Source organism: Penicillium arizonense (assembly GCF_001773325.1).
Source record: "Penicillium arizonense strain CBS 141311 chromosome Unknown PENARI_contig020, whole genome shotgun sequence".
NCBI lineage: Eukaryota > Fungi > Ascomycota > Eurotiomycetes > Eurotiales > Aspergillaceae > Penicillium > Penicillium arizonense.
The window spans coordinates 112,452-127,804 of NW_019173297.1; the positions used below are offsets into that span (position 1 = coordinate 112,452).

General features: G+C 47.6%; 7 protein-coding genes across 7 annotated transcripts; 4 read left to right on the forward strand and 3 right to left on the reverse strand.

The window, feature by feature from the left end:
• Nucleotides 1–275: 275 nt before the first annotated feature.
• PENARI_c020G03831 (uncharacterized protein) lies at nt 276–638 on the forward strand (the record flags this gene model as incomplete). The annotated part of the gene is made up of 2 exons (XM_022634979.1): nt 276–372; nt 445–638. 2 exons carry the CDS (start codon nt 276–278, stop codon nt 636–638), a joined length of 291 nt encoding a protein of 96 aa, XP_022485205.1.
• Nucleotides 639–1,235: 597 nt separating this feature from the next.
• On the reverse strand, nt 1,236–2,466 carry PENARI_c020G01612 (uncharacterized protein; the record flags this gene model as incomplete). The annotated part of the gene is made up of 2 exons (XM_022634945.1): nt 1,236–2,309; nt 2,365–2,466. The coding sequence occupies 2 exons, from the start codon at nt 2,464–2,466 to the stop codon at nt 1,236–1,238; spliced, it is 1,176 nt and encodes a 391-aa protein (XP_022485012.1).
• A 2,140-nt stretch (nt 2,467–4,606) lies between these two features.
• PENARI_c020G01452 (uncharacterized protein) lies at nt 4,607–5,475 on the forward strand (the record flags this gene model as incomplete). The annotated part of the gene is made up of 3 exons (XM_022634940.1): nt 4,607–4,924; nt 4,964–5,344; nt 5,398–5,475. 3 exons carry the CDS (start codon nt 4,607–4,609, stop codon nt 5,473–5,475), a joined length of 777 nt encoding a protein of 258 aa, XP_022485164.1.
• Nucleotides 5,476–5,898: 423 nt separating this feature from the next.
• On the forward strand, nt 5,899–6,804 carry PENARI_c020G07104 (uncharacterized protein; the record flags this gene model as incomplete). The annotated part of the gene is made up of 1 exon (XM_022635035.1): nt 5,899–6,804. One exon carries the CDS (start codon nt 5,899–5,901, stop codon nt 6,802–6,804), a length of 906 nt encoding a protein of 301 aa, XP_022485167.1.
• Nucleotides 6,805–7,974: 1,170 nt separating this feature from the next.
• On the reverse strand, nt 7,975–8,807 carry PENARI_c020G07374 (putative acetyl xylan esterase (Axe1); the record flags this gene model as incomplete). Its single annotated transcript, XM_022635043.1, has 3 exons — nt 7,975–8,145; nt 8,206–8,385; nt 8,454–8,807. 3 exons carry the CDS (start codon nt 8,805–8,807, stop codon nt 7,975–7,977), a joined length of 705 nt encoding a protein of 234 aa, XP_022485074.1.
• Nucleotides 8,808–10,628: 1,821 nt separating this feature from the next.
• PENARI_c020G05619 (endo-1,4-beta-xylanase) lies at nt 10,629–12,113 on the forward strand (the record flags this gene model as incomplete). The annotated part of the gene is made up of 8 exons (XM_022635009.1): nt 10,629–10,872; nt 10,952–11,074; nt 11,128–11,249; nt 11,311–11,456; nt 11,514–11,602; nt 11,758–11,846; nt 11,899–11,964; nt 12,024–12,113. The coding sequence occupies 8 exons, from the start codon at nt 10,629–10,631 to the stop codon at nt 12,111–12,113; spliced, it is 969 nt and encodes a 322-aa protein (XP_022485141.1).
• Nucleotides 12,114–13,119: 1,006 nt separating this feature from the next.
• On the reverse strand, nt 13,120–14,958 carry PENARI_c020G00357 (uncharacterized protein; the record flags this gene model as incomplete). The annotated part of the gene is made up of 1 exon (XM_022634923.1): nt 13,120–14,958. The coding sequence occupies one exon, from the start codon at nt 14,956–14,958 to the stop codon at nt 13,120–13,122; it is 1,839 nt and encodes a 612-aa protein (XP_022485061.1).
• Nucleotides 14,959–15,353: the final 395 nt, after the last annotated feature.

Consider the following 15,353-nt stretch of genomic DNA (forward strand, 5'->3'; position numbering starts at 1 on the left):
CGAGGAAAATGAAGCATCAAGGTCATGAGGGACGCCCATTCTGGGAGCCCGACTCCAAAAGATCTGACATGAGGATATATCAATCAGCCTTGAGCCGGAATATTCTCAACCTCATAAAGTCGAAATGTGCCATAAATGTGTGCGCCAGGCCCAAGCTGGGCAGCATGTATGTCCTTCACATTATAGAGATTCAGTGCATCAACAAAGTGATTACTCCTGTCCCCGTCACACGCGTCACATCCACCAAACTATACCTTACTTGAGTAGCGAAGACGATGGTTCCTTTCAATACCAACAGCGTGAAGCCGCAGGGACCAGACACACTGTCCACACGTTTGATTGTGCTCGCCACGGTCGAGGAGCCGTCCGAGGGTAGGAACTCGTTTCATGCTATTAAAATAATTCTCGCACAAATTTCTATTACTCACTAAGATCAATCTTTAGAAACAACACGAGACCAAAAGCTCCAGCTTGTACTCGACATCTCGATAGCTGCCCTCGTCATCGGCATGCACATCCATGTATCCATGCACGGCCTCGATCTCATCTTTCGGACACGAGCGAAGACGAAGGCTATGACTCCTACACATCCCAAACAAGAGTCCACAATAAATGTGCCCTTCATTCCCCCCAGATAGAACGCTATGGCCAAAAATACTCAAGTGACACGCCCAAATACACACACCGTCACGCTAGCCCACTAGTCTCAGGTGCCTGTGCTCGTACTACGGTGCACATGTCACATACAAATGGAGGTGGGAGTAATATCAAGTGTGTCAGGTTCAGCGACGAAGACATTTCCAGAACAGTCAGCTCGCTTTACTCCACGCACGGATCTCAATCTTCTGCAGATCACTTGTGTCATGCATCTCAGCAGTACGCCCGGCCACATCCAGCAAAAGACTCAAGTGAATCAAGACCTTGTTCCAGGACGGTGTGGGGTCCTCCACCACCCGAGACATATTCAAGGAGATACGAGAGGGGCTTCAAATCGGGACATTAAGACTTGCATTTGAGATGGAATTACGTTTTGTCAACAGGCTGCAGCCTTCATTTATTTTGGTGCACCTTTTTCCTTTCTTGATACTCCGAGATAATTTCAGTACCAGTTATTAAGAGTATTCCTCGAGTTTATTGCCCTCCCTAGAGACTGATACACCAAGTCATATTGTAATGCACTAAATCAAGACGAACCCCTATTTCCCCCAGTTAAAGCAGAAATGCAAGTGAAGTCTCTACCGCCAAGTTGCACTTGCAGTAGCCGTGGTGCCTGAGCAGCCAGTTGGTACAGTATAGCTCCGGTTAGGGTCACTCTCCCAGACAATGCTGCCGTCCGACTCCTTCTTGATGAACTTGTATTCAAAAGTGGTACCGACGGGGAGGGAAATAGTGGCAGTCCACAACGGGTTAGATGATGTATACGAGCTTGCAGAAAGAGCGATCGCGGACGAGGTAGACCAAGAGCCCAGCTGGCTAATTGAACCGACGACATAGACATCCTCACCATATGTAGTAGTGACCAGCTCATTGAAAGTTACTGCGACCGATGTGGCAGCAGTGCATGTTGTCGAGGAAGCAGTGGTGCTCGTCTTGGTAGCAGAAGTTGCTATAGTCGAAGTAGTAGAACTAGTGCTCGAAGTTGATCCAGAACCGGATCCTGAAATGGCAATGTCGGCACAGTGGAGATACACCTGAGCGGTCTGGAACGAGTTCCACCTGAAGCGAAGCAAAGTGTGATCCGAGCTATAGTCTGGGATCTTGATTTTCTTCGTGACTGTGTAGCCGCCGGCAATAGTCGTCTTGCAGGAGTTCAAAGCAGCGCCATCCACACCCTGGCAGCCGCGGTTGGAGTCGGCGTTGAATGCATTGCAAGTAAACCAATCATTGCGGTAACATGCCTGATCAGAGGTACAGTCAGGATTATAGCCACAGCTCTGTCCATCAACATCGGTACATTTCAGTTCACCATCCAGGAAGCAGTCCTCGGCGGCTTGTTTCTCCTCCGTCGTTGGGAGATATCCTGGGGTCAGAAACAAGTCGACTAAAGTTTGATTCTGGCAGACCCCGTAGGTAAACATGCCACCGTGATCTCCATTGTTGTCAACACACCATTGCACTTCAACGATATCGTTTGCAGTATACGTGGCCACCACAGAGTTGCCCCAATAATCGCCGGGTTGGTTGTAGTCCACGCTAACCCGAGCATTGTATCCACATGGTCCACTGCGGCCAACCTGTGCTGCTTCCACGTCAGGCCACGCAGTGACGGGTTCAAGAATAGAGCATTCAGGGCAGGTGTCAATGCCAGCCTGACGATGTTAGGTTAGCACTCTAATGTCATAAACTTGTTCTCCGGGATCATACCTCAAATCCCAGGCGTGTACGACTTGAAGGGATGGTCAAGTATCCGTGAGCATTGACTGATGTCAGCAAGCCTGCCAATGCCAGAACACTCGTGGTCTTCATATTGCCGAGATTCGCTTTTTCAAAGTGGATTTAGAGACTGGTTATGACCTGCTCAACGCGACATACCGTCCCCTTTTATATGGATTTTGAGATGGATCTCTATGCACTGTATGCTCGGTTAAGAATGCATTCCATAAACGAACAAGCCTAACAGCCATTAACATCATGGTCCTAGACCCAAACCCCATTGCGGAAAAGACCGCCGGGCTGAAAATCTCGGCATATCTTGGCACTTCTGCACATGTCTATATATTTCATGCTGAATTCCGGTGATATTGTGCCAAACCCGATAATTATCCGCTCACAATCAGCGATGTGGACAAGACTAAGGAGAATCAGTGTTAGGTCTACCCCAGGTTCTTGAATGATCAGTGATTCGATAAGCCGATGAATCTCCGCTTCCCCGCATGTGCTAGTTTAGCGAGGCCCCGTGAAGAATCAGGGAATGGGAGAGTCCTCCAGTTGGTTGATTGAGCGACGCTAGAGTAGGAACCGAGATGAAAGGTGTAAGATCCTTGTCCAGGCGGCGGGGATTGTGTTAATGTATATGGAAATCCGGCAGGGTAGGGCGACGACGGCTTTCGAAATTCCCGCCTACCCAGGCTTCCGAGGTGTATGATGACGCAAATCCTCCGAGTGATCTTGGAATAATTGTCTGACTGAAATATATGTATCCTAGGCAGACAGAAAACTTTGGGTGAGAAAGGTATTAATGTTATCGCTTTGTAAAATTCAAAGTCATGCGTGCAAGGATTGGATGTGAACATTAGACCAGAACACCCTTGGCACTTATTGTGTTCTCAGAATGCATAATTAACGCATGTACCGTGGTGCATAAACCTATTTTACTTTTAGGTTCCCAACGTTCTGCATCTTGGGCAGTGTAGTCTCATACATGTGTGGACATCTAGTCAAAAAACTGCTAGTGAACATCCCCACTTTAATTTTATCAAGCGAAAACAAGTAAAACAACGCCAGTTAAAGGTGAAAGTATAAGAGGAACAAGGCATAAACCCATATACTCCCTTCTAGGTGCGTGGATCTCGTGAGGCAGTTCAGATACTCTCTGCGTGTGGCACTGTGTACACAATTTTACCCCACATTCCACATGCTGAGCCTCTCTAACTTATGTTTCAAAGTTAAAAACATTGAAATTATTCCACTTCAGATGGCTTATCAAGAAAGAAGACCGTTATTCAACGTCGCAATATACCGCCAAACTATCTTGACATCACCTTCACCTTCGTCGGCTGCAACATGCTAACGATGGAAGGCTTTGTTTTGTCTTTGTAAGAGCGTCGCTACCACCGCGGCTCATTCGGTATCTTGACCAGCTCGTCTATAGAAGGGGCACGGGTACGCATCCGAACAGGGTGAAGAGGGGTTTGATAGCCGGTTTCCTACGGACCTCACGAATGGCCGGCCACCAATATCGGAACTCAACCCAGCTCCGGTATGCTTCTGCAAGAAACAACTGGTTTTCGAACAGTAATGTATTATACACACAGTTTTGTTTTGTGTGTGTACGACGACTCGAATATGATGACTCTGCAGGTTTCAACAAACCCTTCTGACGTGTAACAGGTATTCCTGGGCGAAGACGCCGTGACAACCTCAGCCAGTCCGCGGTAGACGACCATATTGGATTAGAATGTCCACTAGCCTAAAAAAAGACGTCCTTGGGCAAATCTTTCACAAGTCGAGTGAATGGAGGTTGTCATTACAAAATCCGCTTTCCGTGGTATCGAGCGGGCCGGCCCGGGGAGTTGGTATTCACTCCGGTGATGTCACTTGGACTCGAAACGTGTTCGGGGGTCTAACCAGGCACGCAGGTGTTTAACTAGAGTACATTTTGTGTGTGACGCGACAAAACAAAGCAAGCATAACGTGCGCGGCTTCCGATACAGGCGAGGAACCAAAAAGCCAGGCAGGCGGAGGGGAAGGTGTGGCTTGGAAAAGAAACGACTAAAAGGCGCGAGAGGGAGAACGTCCGGGTCAGATCCGATATTTCGTTATTAGTGATTGCGGCGGAAGCATATTGCGCTGCCTGTCTAAAAATGGGGATCCCCTAGCAAAGGTAAGCAAGGATAAACCAGGGGCCTCGCGTGCAATGACAAAACATGCTGCACCCACATCCTCGATGCCTTCGGCCTCAAAGAGTCCTTGCTACGCCGCTCTTTGCCTCATATGCCGTACTACATGCAATACTACCACTGGCGAGCAGGTCGGACATATTGAAGAGTCCTCGCAGCCGCGCACACGGCTGATCCACCGCGCTCATCTCCAGCATTCAATCCAAGAACCCGTCGCGAAGAAATACCTGCATTTACAAAAGCATCTTGCTCTCATCTACCGCAACGCAACACTAGCCCAGACGTCACGCCATACACTCTGCATTTTGAGGACGGCGCTACATAGCGCTGATATCATTATTGGATGCGATGGTATCAAGTCCGGGGTCCGACCCGAACTAGGCTTAGTTGACTCGCCAAATTAGTCCGGTCGGGTCGTCTACCGGGGCTTCGTCGAGTACACGGATTTGCCTGAGGATACTGTGAATCTGTTTTGCAACCTGATGAAGTTCCGCGGCCCGAAGCGTCACCTTCTGTGTCTGCCTATCGGCAACCCGGCTACTCAGACTGACCTGGTTTGGTTTATGTCTGAGTCGCTGGATTCCTGGGATTCTGAAAACTGGATGTCCAGGTCGGAAATTGGGAGTCTATATGAACATGTTCTGGACCGGTGCCCACAGGTGCAGGATATCATTAAGGGCCTCTATAAGGGCTCTCTTGATGGCCGTTTGATGAAACAGGCCCTGTACGTTTGGGACCCAGTCGAAAAGTGGTTTGAGATGCGAGGCCAGGACATTTACACTACCGTAAAAGTGAGAGTAACTATCAGTGTTGGGTGGGATAGGCCTTTTCATCGCAGTTACGGTGTCCGTTCTTGGCACTGTTCTGTCGGGGCCCGCGGACTCCATGGGATGACCAACCATTCCCCGCTTTCTAGATCGATTCCTGACAATTGACACTTTGCTTCATAATACGAGTGTGTAAGTATTAATAATTCTATACGAAGCTTGCTAATCAGTCTTTGGATCAAATTTCTGTGGTAAAGTTGAGAATATGACCATCCAGGCACAATATTCACGGCGGGTTGCCTATTTCGGCTATGGTCGACCATATTTCTCCACCTCAGTATATTTCTATCGATTACTATAAAACCTGCTGGGCCCTCTTCCAATATTTTGATTTCTTTTGTAAGCGCATCTTTGTTCTGTCACCTTGCTAAGAGTCACTTATATTTCCTTTCTGTCCACTTGCTCCTCTTTATCTTTTCTTTTCTTCACGAAGTACTCGGTCCGTTAGTTCCGGTGTTGCTCGCCCATCTCGAAATCATATTCATCGTGCAACCCAAAGTCAATTTGCCAACATGCGCCTAGCAATTGCGGGATCGGGTGACCTGGCCTGTTATCTCGTCGAAGAGTTCACCGCAAAGGGCCACGATGTGGTAGTGTTATCTCGCAGCCTGAAACCTCGATTCAATGGTCTGCCAAAGGTGACGCAGGTGGTGATTGACTATTCGGTTGAATCAATTGCCAATGCGATCTCGGACTGCGAAGCCATGATCTCCACGATCCTCGACTATTCAGAGGGGTTTGTGCATGTACACCTTGCCCTGATCGAGGCGTGCAAGCGGAGCCGCTTCTGCAAACGGTTTATTCCCTCCGAGTTTGGTGGCAACCTTGAAACACACCCTGAGCAGCCCGAGTTCTACTTCCGCACACGCGAACCTGTACGGAAAATTCTTCGTGAGCAAACCGAGTTGGAATGGACTTTGGTTTCTGTGGGCTGGTTGGTCGATTACGTCGTCCCGGCAAAGAATCGGTATCTCAAGGACATTGGACCTGCGTTCCCGATTGACGTCGCCAATCAAACAATGCTCATACCTGGTACTGGAAGAGAGCCGGTCAATGTCACATGTGCCCGGGATGTAGCAAAGAGTCTTGTCTCTTTGTTGGAAAGCGCGAAGTGGGACAAATACACCTACATCACCGGAGAGAAGACATGCTGGGAGAACGTTAGCCGCACTTTCACCAAGAAGTATCCTGCTCTTTCTATATCCTATAAAGATGTAGCGAAAATAGAGCAGGAGGCAATGACGGAAGGAGATGACGCTATCTTCGCTGAATACCAACTCTTCTCTGTCACGGGAGCAGCTTGCTTCGATGATGCCACGGTCCAGGACCAGAGAGAGAGGTTTTTCCAAGGAATTCACTTCCGCAAAGTCCACGATCTCCTTGAAGCCGTGGAGAAGGACAACCAGGTTATAGTTTAATTGTTTTCGAGAAACAGCATAGCTATAGTGCAATATACGGCTTCCTTCCTAATTCATCGTCTGAACTAAAGCCGCTGGCTAACTCAATACAGCTGCTAAAGCCTGCTCGTGCTCCTGCAATTGATGAGTATTAACAATGCACGGGTGAAGTGGCAACATGCAAGTCTTTTCGAATCCCAGAGGCTCCCACCCCTCGAACTGATGAATCGTCAGGATTTGGACTTTGACTAACTAAAAAAGGTGGAAGATATTGTAGATAGAGCTGTCATGCATAGATTTTACACATAGAATAATCGCCGAGGTGATCTGCTTTTGGAGACCCGGATTTTTCTCAAAACTCGACTTTAGCTGTTGCAGCGGATCTCCTGGTTAATCACGATAAAATATTGGCCGCAAGAATCTATGTTGTTGAGGTACGGCGATTAAGAGAGAAAAGAAGGGTATCGGACTCATCTTGAAGGATTATGGTTGATCTCCTGGTGGTAGGCATCTCCAAGTTCATAGAATGGTAGTCATATCTGCCGTGTGACCATTTGAAGATAATAAACGATGGCTAAAATGAGCTCAGCGGGAAGATCCAATACACATTCCATTATTGTCCCTTTTGCAGAGCAAGGGCTCTGGAGATAAAACAGTGTCTACAACTTTTTGTCGCACAAACGAAGGCTGGGAAAGAAGAAGATGATTGATTTCACCTTGTCAGGTCTTCTAACCTTTTTGAGTGCCCAGGGGTCCAAACAAAGACCACGAACCCCGAAGAAGACTAGCTTATCATTACAGTGAGGGTCACAAATGTGTAGACAGTCACTGACAGTGTCACTCAGTGCAGTATTTGGACTGTCCATTGTTCATGCATTGTTTTTCTTTACTGTTGGTTCCAAATTTTGTGCTCTCTTTTGTCCATCTTCCAGTTGTAAAAGTAAGGCAGAGATGTTCACGGGCGGTATTCTACCTCTTGGGATTTAATAGGCTCTGTAGGTATTTGATGACTAGGGGTCTCAACAAGACCTTGATTATTGTGTCTTACTTCCAACTTGGGCGACATCTTGTAGTTCTCAGACCTTCGGGCTAATGACATGATATTTCAATTTATCAGGAACTGCATTGGCGACACAAAACGATGACGAGCCAGTTTCGAAAATGATATATCCGGTGGTGTTCCAATACACCCTAGGATAACTTTGATTTGACAAAGGCTATGGCCTGCGATCCGTACTCGGCTCCATAGCCCTGGTGGGTTGCGGCGTTACTGCCGTTGCAGCAGTACGGATCGGCAGCATCACAGTACGACTTGATCTTACTAGCCGACGGGCATGAGAAGCCAGCGGGGCGTGCGTCGAACTAAATTTAATCATCAGCTCCGGTCTTTAAGAATGTGGAGGTAGGGGACAAAAGACTTACACCGCCTGCAGCGCATGTTCCGACATCGTAGGATAAACCGGCCTTGAACAGCGGGTCGCCCATAAAGATTGCTGCCTTGATCATGTTCACAGCGGACGACGACAACGGGATGGCAGTGTTCGTGTAGCCCTGGTTAGGGACACCGCCGCCGCACAAAGCCGCGTCCATGATTTCACCACCCTATAGCAGAAATCAAGCCATGTCAGAACATTTCAATTGCAGTTTGAATGACAACCCTCGTCACTCACCTGGGAGTATCCAACTAGAACGAGCTTTGTCTGGGGACACTGTGAGTTGTACGCATTCACAGCCGAAGCCACAGCTTTAATTCCTTGAGCAACTGAGCTGGAATAGCTCACGCCTCCGCAGGAGGATTGTCCACCACATGCAGGGTAGCTGATTGCCTCGGAGGTGGAACCTGAATAGGCACTCATGATACCATTGACAACTGTGATAGATGAACCATAGCCAGGAGACACACTGGTCTCGCGAGCACCGAAGACATGAACGCCAGGGCAGCTACGCTTTTCAAGGTCGACTTCAAGTGGAACAGCGAGGCTGCTGCTGAGGAGGAGGGAGAGTGCGACAAGATTGAAAAGCATTTTTATGATACGAAAGTCAGACAATGCAATGTGTTATCGTGATGATGGTCTGCGGTGAAATGAATGCGATGTCCAAAGAGCTCAGCGGATCATTTTAAAGTAGCGTCGGGTCCAGGAAGTAAACACCGTTCCTTGTTTCCGCACGGAGCTATAATCAGGGTAAGAGTAGCGTCTTCCCCTGGTCCGAAGACAGAGTCTTGCCTAAGATCCAAAAAGGGTTGAAGTTTCAATCGACTGTACAGGACCATGTGTCAAGTTTAGCCGGGAAGTTATAGCAACACCAAAATTAGCCTGAAACCATTGACGTTTCGGCGCGGGCCGGCAAGAATGTCTTAGCATAGATGGTCGGTCCGCTTCAGGCTATTGTACTCCTTAATGCGACACGTACCTAGACTTGATCCCGGAACTCCCCCGCATTATTCTGAGTAATTAATTCGCAGATCCTCCCGAATGGGGAGTCGAAGATTTCTCGGTCCGGTTGATCTGGTGGAGAGGATGATTCTCTCGTATGGTGTCAAACTAATTAATATCTTGCCCTGTATGTAGGTACCGAGATAGAAGCGAGAGACGTTGCGGAGATCAGCAGAATGCCGACCAAAACGAGTAATATCAGAATTTAAACGTAACAACATTACAGCAGAGGACACGTTCGCAAATCTGCTCAGAATGTTGTGTGATAACTCAAACAAACGCCCGGTCCTTGCGCGTGATGTGTTGGGAAATGAGAGTAAGGAATTCTAAGTCCCAAGATGATCGAAAGGAGCGCGGACCTACGTCTATGGCCTTCAAGGTTTCTAGGGTCACTTTTAGTCTATCTAAGAAACTAAACAAGCTTCGAAACAGAGTTACATTGCATACAACCTACGTTCATTCAGCCTTTTGTTGTTGAGAGGAATGAAGCAGGAGAAGAAGAATCATGGTACCTCAGTGAAACAGGCAGCTTCTTAGCTAGGCGCCCTTTGCCTAGCGCTAATAACGGAATCATAGGCGATAAGACACGCATCACAACAGGAAGAGCATATATCGCCTCCTCCCAAACTCTGAAGAGACCTGAGGGCCGTGACAAAAAGACTAGTATCGTGTCTGAACTTAAAAGTGAACATTTGCCTAAATGCATGTACAGCTCTGTCGGTGCTTCTACTATATGCGCTACTCTCTAGGTGGGGATGGTTTCAGTCTGGAACAGGAATGATTCCGAGGCATAATCCCTCAGCGAATTATTCACTAGAGTTTGGTTTTGCTTTACGGAACTAATATCATGCAGGGCTATAAACTCACCAAGCTACCAAAGTGGGTATGAAGGGTTCCCCGCGTCAGCGCATTGACAGGGGATACAGTGGTGTCAGTCGAGTCGCTACGCACATGGTCTCTTTTCATGTGGTGAAACAAGTTAAAACAAGGTACCCGTACACGCCAAGCCTCGGATATCAATGGTATTAATGCGACGGAGGATAGGGTCCTATTTGCCTCGAAGCCACTTAGTTTGAGACGCCAAGCAAAATCTAGGGCTAATACCGATGCTTCCTTTGGAGTAATGAAGTTAGGAAATATCCATTATGTACGAATGACAGCGCTTGGTGCCAAGATACCAGGGTTCGGGATAAATCAGCACTTTCTACGCGGGAAAGGCCAGCAAGTAAATGCTTCACCCGTCCGCAATTCACGGCTTGTCTTAGAAACAGCGAGTTTCTTGGCTTTATTATAAGAGATATCGAACCTTTCCTTCTGGTTATTCACTGCTCTTTCCAACCTTGAATGTCGTTCTTCTATTTTTCCCCATTTCAAAATATCGGAAGAAACTGAAAATAACTATTTTGCAAGATGGTTCATCTCAAGGCCATTGCCGTGGGTATCATTTTAGCGGGTCATGCATCTGCTGGAGCTATTGGGTCCCGCCAAGCCTCTGTTAGTATCAACGACAAGTTCAAGGCCCATGGGAAGAAATACTTCGGCAACATCGGTGACCAAGGAACCTTGGCCAAAAATGACAAGAACCCAGCCATTATCAAGGCGGACTTTGGTCAATTGACTCCTGAAAACAGCATGAAGTGGGATGCTACTGAGCGTAAGTGAGCTATTCGCGAAACTGAGACATTGAAAGCTCAGTTACAATTCAGCTTCTCAGGGACAGTTCTCATTCACAGGGGCGGACTATTTGGTATTCCAACCCCATTCTTCACATCTGGTGCTTTTGAATTTAGATTCTCACACACTTCAGGTTGACTTTGCCTCGTCAAATGACAAATTGATCCGAGGTCACACTCTTGGTATGTTTCTCAAACTTCCATTAAGTTCAAGGAACTGACCGTCTCTGTTCAAGTGTGGCACTCCCAACTGCCCACTTGGGTCTCTTCCATCACTGACAAAACCACTCTGATTGATGTGATGAAGAACCACATCACAACTTTGATGACTCGGTACCGGGGTAAAATTTACGCTTGGGTGAGTTGTTAGATTACAACCCAACACATACATGAATTTTCATTCTGCTAACCAACATCAGGATGTTCTCAATGAAATTTTCAACGAGGATGGTACCTTGCGACAAAGCGTTTTCTACAACGTCATTGGCGAGGACTACGTGCGGATCGCTTTCGAGACGGCTCGCGCTGCAGACCCAAGTGCCAAACTGTATATCAATGATTACAAGTGAGCGCCTGGGCACCCCTTAGGGTCCTGGTAACAAGAAAGGCTGACTACAACTAGCCTCGACACTGCCTCATATGCCAAAACGACCGGCATGGCGAGCCATGTCAAGGGTTGGATAGCTGCCGGCATCCCGATCGATGGAATTGGTAGGTGCATTGCCACGTTGATGTGTCTCACATGCCTGCTGACTTTACCCGAAGGATCTCAAACTCATTTGAGTGCTGGTGGTGGTGCTGCAGTCTCTGGATAAGTACCCCTTGGTTGGTGGTAGAGCGAACCTCTGGCTTACAGCCCTAAACAGCTCTCGATGTGTTGGCCAGTGCTGGAACTGAAGAGGTCGCTATCACTGAGCTTGATATTGGTGGTGCCAGTTCTACCGACTATGTTAATGTAAGTTTTGCCAAAGATTGGTTAGAAATGTGCTAATTAAACTTTCCTGCAGGCTGTCACTGCCTGTCTGAATCAACCCAAGTGTGTCGGGGTCACAGTTTGGGGTGTTGCAGATCCCGTAAACGACCCTTGGAATTACATTTCAAATAAGTACATACTGACGCCCATTTGCTTTAGGACTCTTGGCGTGCCGACTCTACTCCTCTGCTCTTTGATAACAACTACAACCCAAAAGATGCATACAACGCCATTGCAGCTGCGCTCTAGGCTGAAAATCCCAAATTCGCCCTGAAAGCCCATTTTCTATATCACGCCGCAACGAAAATAATAGTCGGATAAAAGGTGAAGGGTCGATATATGGCATTTAGCTGGTGGAGTGATCAAGATTGTACCGTACAACAGGGGTTATAAATGTGTATGCCGCTGATGACGTATTGGACAGTTACACGAAAGCTTCGAAGCAAGTATACCGTTCAGTTATTGTTTTTGCCCATTTTCGAGTGCCTCGGGTTGTAGTTCTTTGAAAATAGTATTTTATAAAGTTGGGGGCTTATGACTGTATCTTGTCTCTTTCAAAACGATCGTGGCTTTTGCCAAATATTGCTTACCGTCTTCCAAGGTTATGGGCTTTGATTAGGCCATGCGGACCATGAGATATTCAGTGCTGAATGTCAGGTATTTCTTTAACGAGCGAAACGGTTCATGTCATCGTTTATGGCTCGTGAAGAGCTGTAAGAGTAGATGATCTCGGCCACGAGGCATGAGCAGCTTCTGGCTTGGGTCCGGGAGTGGGTGAGAAGGATCGGCGATATCAACTTGAAAAGCCTACCATATATTAAAGAACTATAAGGTGCCCCCATGGTCTTTCTATCCGCCCTCAGGCTACCACCTATTAGACATGTTGATTTATTGAGCCGTGTTTGTTTTGGCAGCCCGTACTGGTTTATTTATCGCGTTGGGCGACACTAAATCAGATTTCGTTAAAGTTGGAGGGCCAGTTGCGCGCATTGAAGTAGTACTCTGAGGTGAGAACTCTCAAGAACGGAGTGGAGGTAAGGATACTAACCTACACTTTTAACATCAGCCGATCGGGTCCTATTTGACTGATTCCATATGTGTCTAAAAACCGGGATATTAATAGCATTCACGCGTTGCTACGTAGAGACAGCGATATTGGTGGAAGTAGAAGAACAAAACCTCATGTATATCTGTTTGCACATAATGATCTTGATATACGGAGTACATTCAAGAGCGTATATATATAACATTTGTTTCAGATCCACTGAAGTTGGAGATTTGATTGATCGTTGGGCACGAGGTTTTTGTCTTCTTCCTGTGGAATTCGGACAGAAATCAATCCAACAGCATCGAGCGCCTCTCCACTCCACATAATTGGAACACGGCCTAAATTCTTATCTCCCTCACGTTCTGCATATTCAGCAATCTCATGGCCCCCTCTCGACGCACCAACCACTAGCATTCGAGTATCCAGATAATCAAAGACTGGGAGCGCCTTCCATCCTCGCATCCGGATCGCTTCAGCGATCACCAGAAGTATAATCATAACGGTAATACTGGCACTTGCAATGATATAGTCCCGTGATCCGACACGGAGAGCCTCGACGTGTACCACAGTCGGCGCGGAAATTGTAAATCCGCTCACCTGCAGCTGGGCCGACGCATAGGCAACTAGTATGTCATCGATATAGGACACTATCGCATTTTCGACGCCTTTTAAAACAATCTGTGAATCCGACATCGTTCCATTAGTGGTCGCGTTGTTTGTGATAGAGGTCCGATAGTCGCTAATACTAGCGTTAAATGCATCACCAACAGTGGAGCGGTAGAAACTGGTCTGGTCATTGGAAATGAGCTCCAATTGACGCATTAACACGTGGGTCATATTGCCGTTGGGGTCAATGTTGGAGACTTTTCCAGACTCGGAAACCGAGAGTTTGTGGATAGTGATGTTGCGGTTGCTCACGTCGACAGAGACATTGAAGCGGGTTGGGGTAAAGCTCACAGCGCATTGGACTTGATCTAAATGTTCATAGGCGTCACCCGCTGCTATAGCCATATATCTGGTTGGAGTTGCCCATGTGATAGGTTGAGCCGCCACGCCAATCGCGACAATTGCGCTGGTGCCATAGCCTATGTAGGTGGAATACTCGCGGCTGGTACTGTCTGGGAGATATCCCACGACGGGATAGGAATTGTCGGCGCTCTGCGATCTTAGGGCAAAATCTGAGCTAATATTGTGGATGCAGGAGACAGAGGATGCGAGGGCCACCTCACTATACGTATAGTTGACTGCGTGGGGGATATTGAGAACAGACTGATCATTGAGACCGGCGCTTGCACCTGCTCCATATGACCGGCCATGATAGTTGTAGCGTGTATTGTCGAGCTTATTGTGGTTGCGAATGCTGCCATCAACAGTTGAGGCTGAGTTGGCTGACGCAAGAAGAGATCCTAGGAGGCCCATGCCAACCGAGTAGGTGAAGTAACCTTTAGTGTTCCGAACAGACGGGCCCGATGAGTCGATCTGGCTAGGGTATTCCTTGATAAGTGTAATGTTGGACCAGTCAGGAATTTGAATTGTCGTATTCTGGGTGCTCAAGGTGTTCACTGGGGTGAGAGCACCAGCCCATATGGCAGAGAAAGCGGTATGTAGATTGCTGAGGCAGAGAGTGACAACGATCGTCCAGATCGGATGGCTCCAGTTTACTGTCGGGGTCGAAAGCGCCGACCAGAATCCAAGTTTATTTAGTGAGACTGGGGCTCTTGTGAAGGAAATTCGGGTTGCCAGATTAATCAGGCGACAGAGCGCAAAGACCTCGATAGCTGCCAGGGCAGCAGAGATGACTTGAACCGCTGTTTGAACAGAGGAGCGCCATTTGTTGACTATGTTATAAAGATTCCCCGGCAAGATCCAGCTATCGACATCGCCGTATAGAAGCAGAATACTGAGTGTCAAAGGCATCAGAAGTAAGATAAGTTGGAGACTGAATAAAAGGCGTTCGCCACAGCATCTTTGTTTTCTTTGCTCCGGGGAATGATCCTCGTCCGCTGTTGTTGCTCGGGCGAAAGAATGCTGGTTTTCGACGAGCATGGTTGGGAAGCAAGAATCTGGGGAGTTGAGATGCTAGAACGAAACAAAATGTTGGGCAGATCAGCTGGAACACACTTAGTCTGTATATATTTAGCCCCTAAATGAGCCATGTACTGTCAATTACCAAGCCTTCCTTACAAACAATGCCGCTTGCATATTGACTACTACTGCCCCATCCTGTGACATATAAATAGGTTGGGATCATAACGTCTAGTCTACAGTAGATCTACCAACTAGGAGGATTCAACAGGGAGCCATATTATCGGGCGGCACACCTACCAACAATGGAAACACCGCTAATAATATAAAGAGCAAATATCGCTTCTTGTGTGCCTATAAAACACGAAGGTAAATCGTGAAGTGTGTAAGCGCCGCGCTTTCTGCATTGCAGCCCG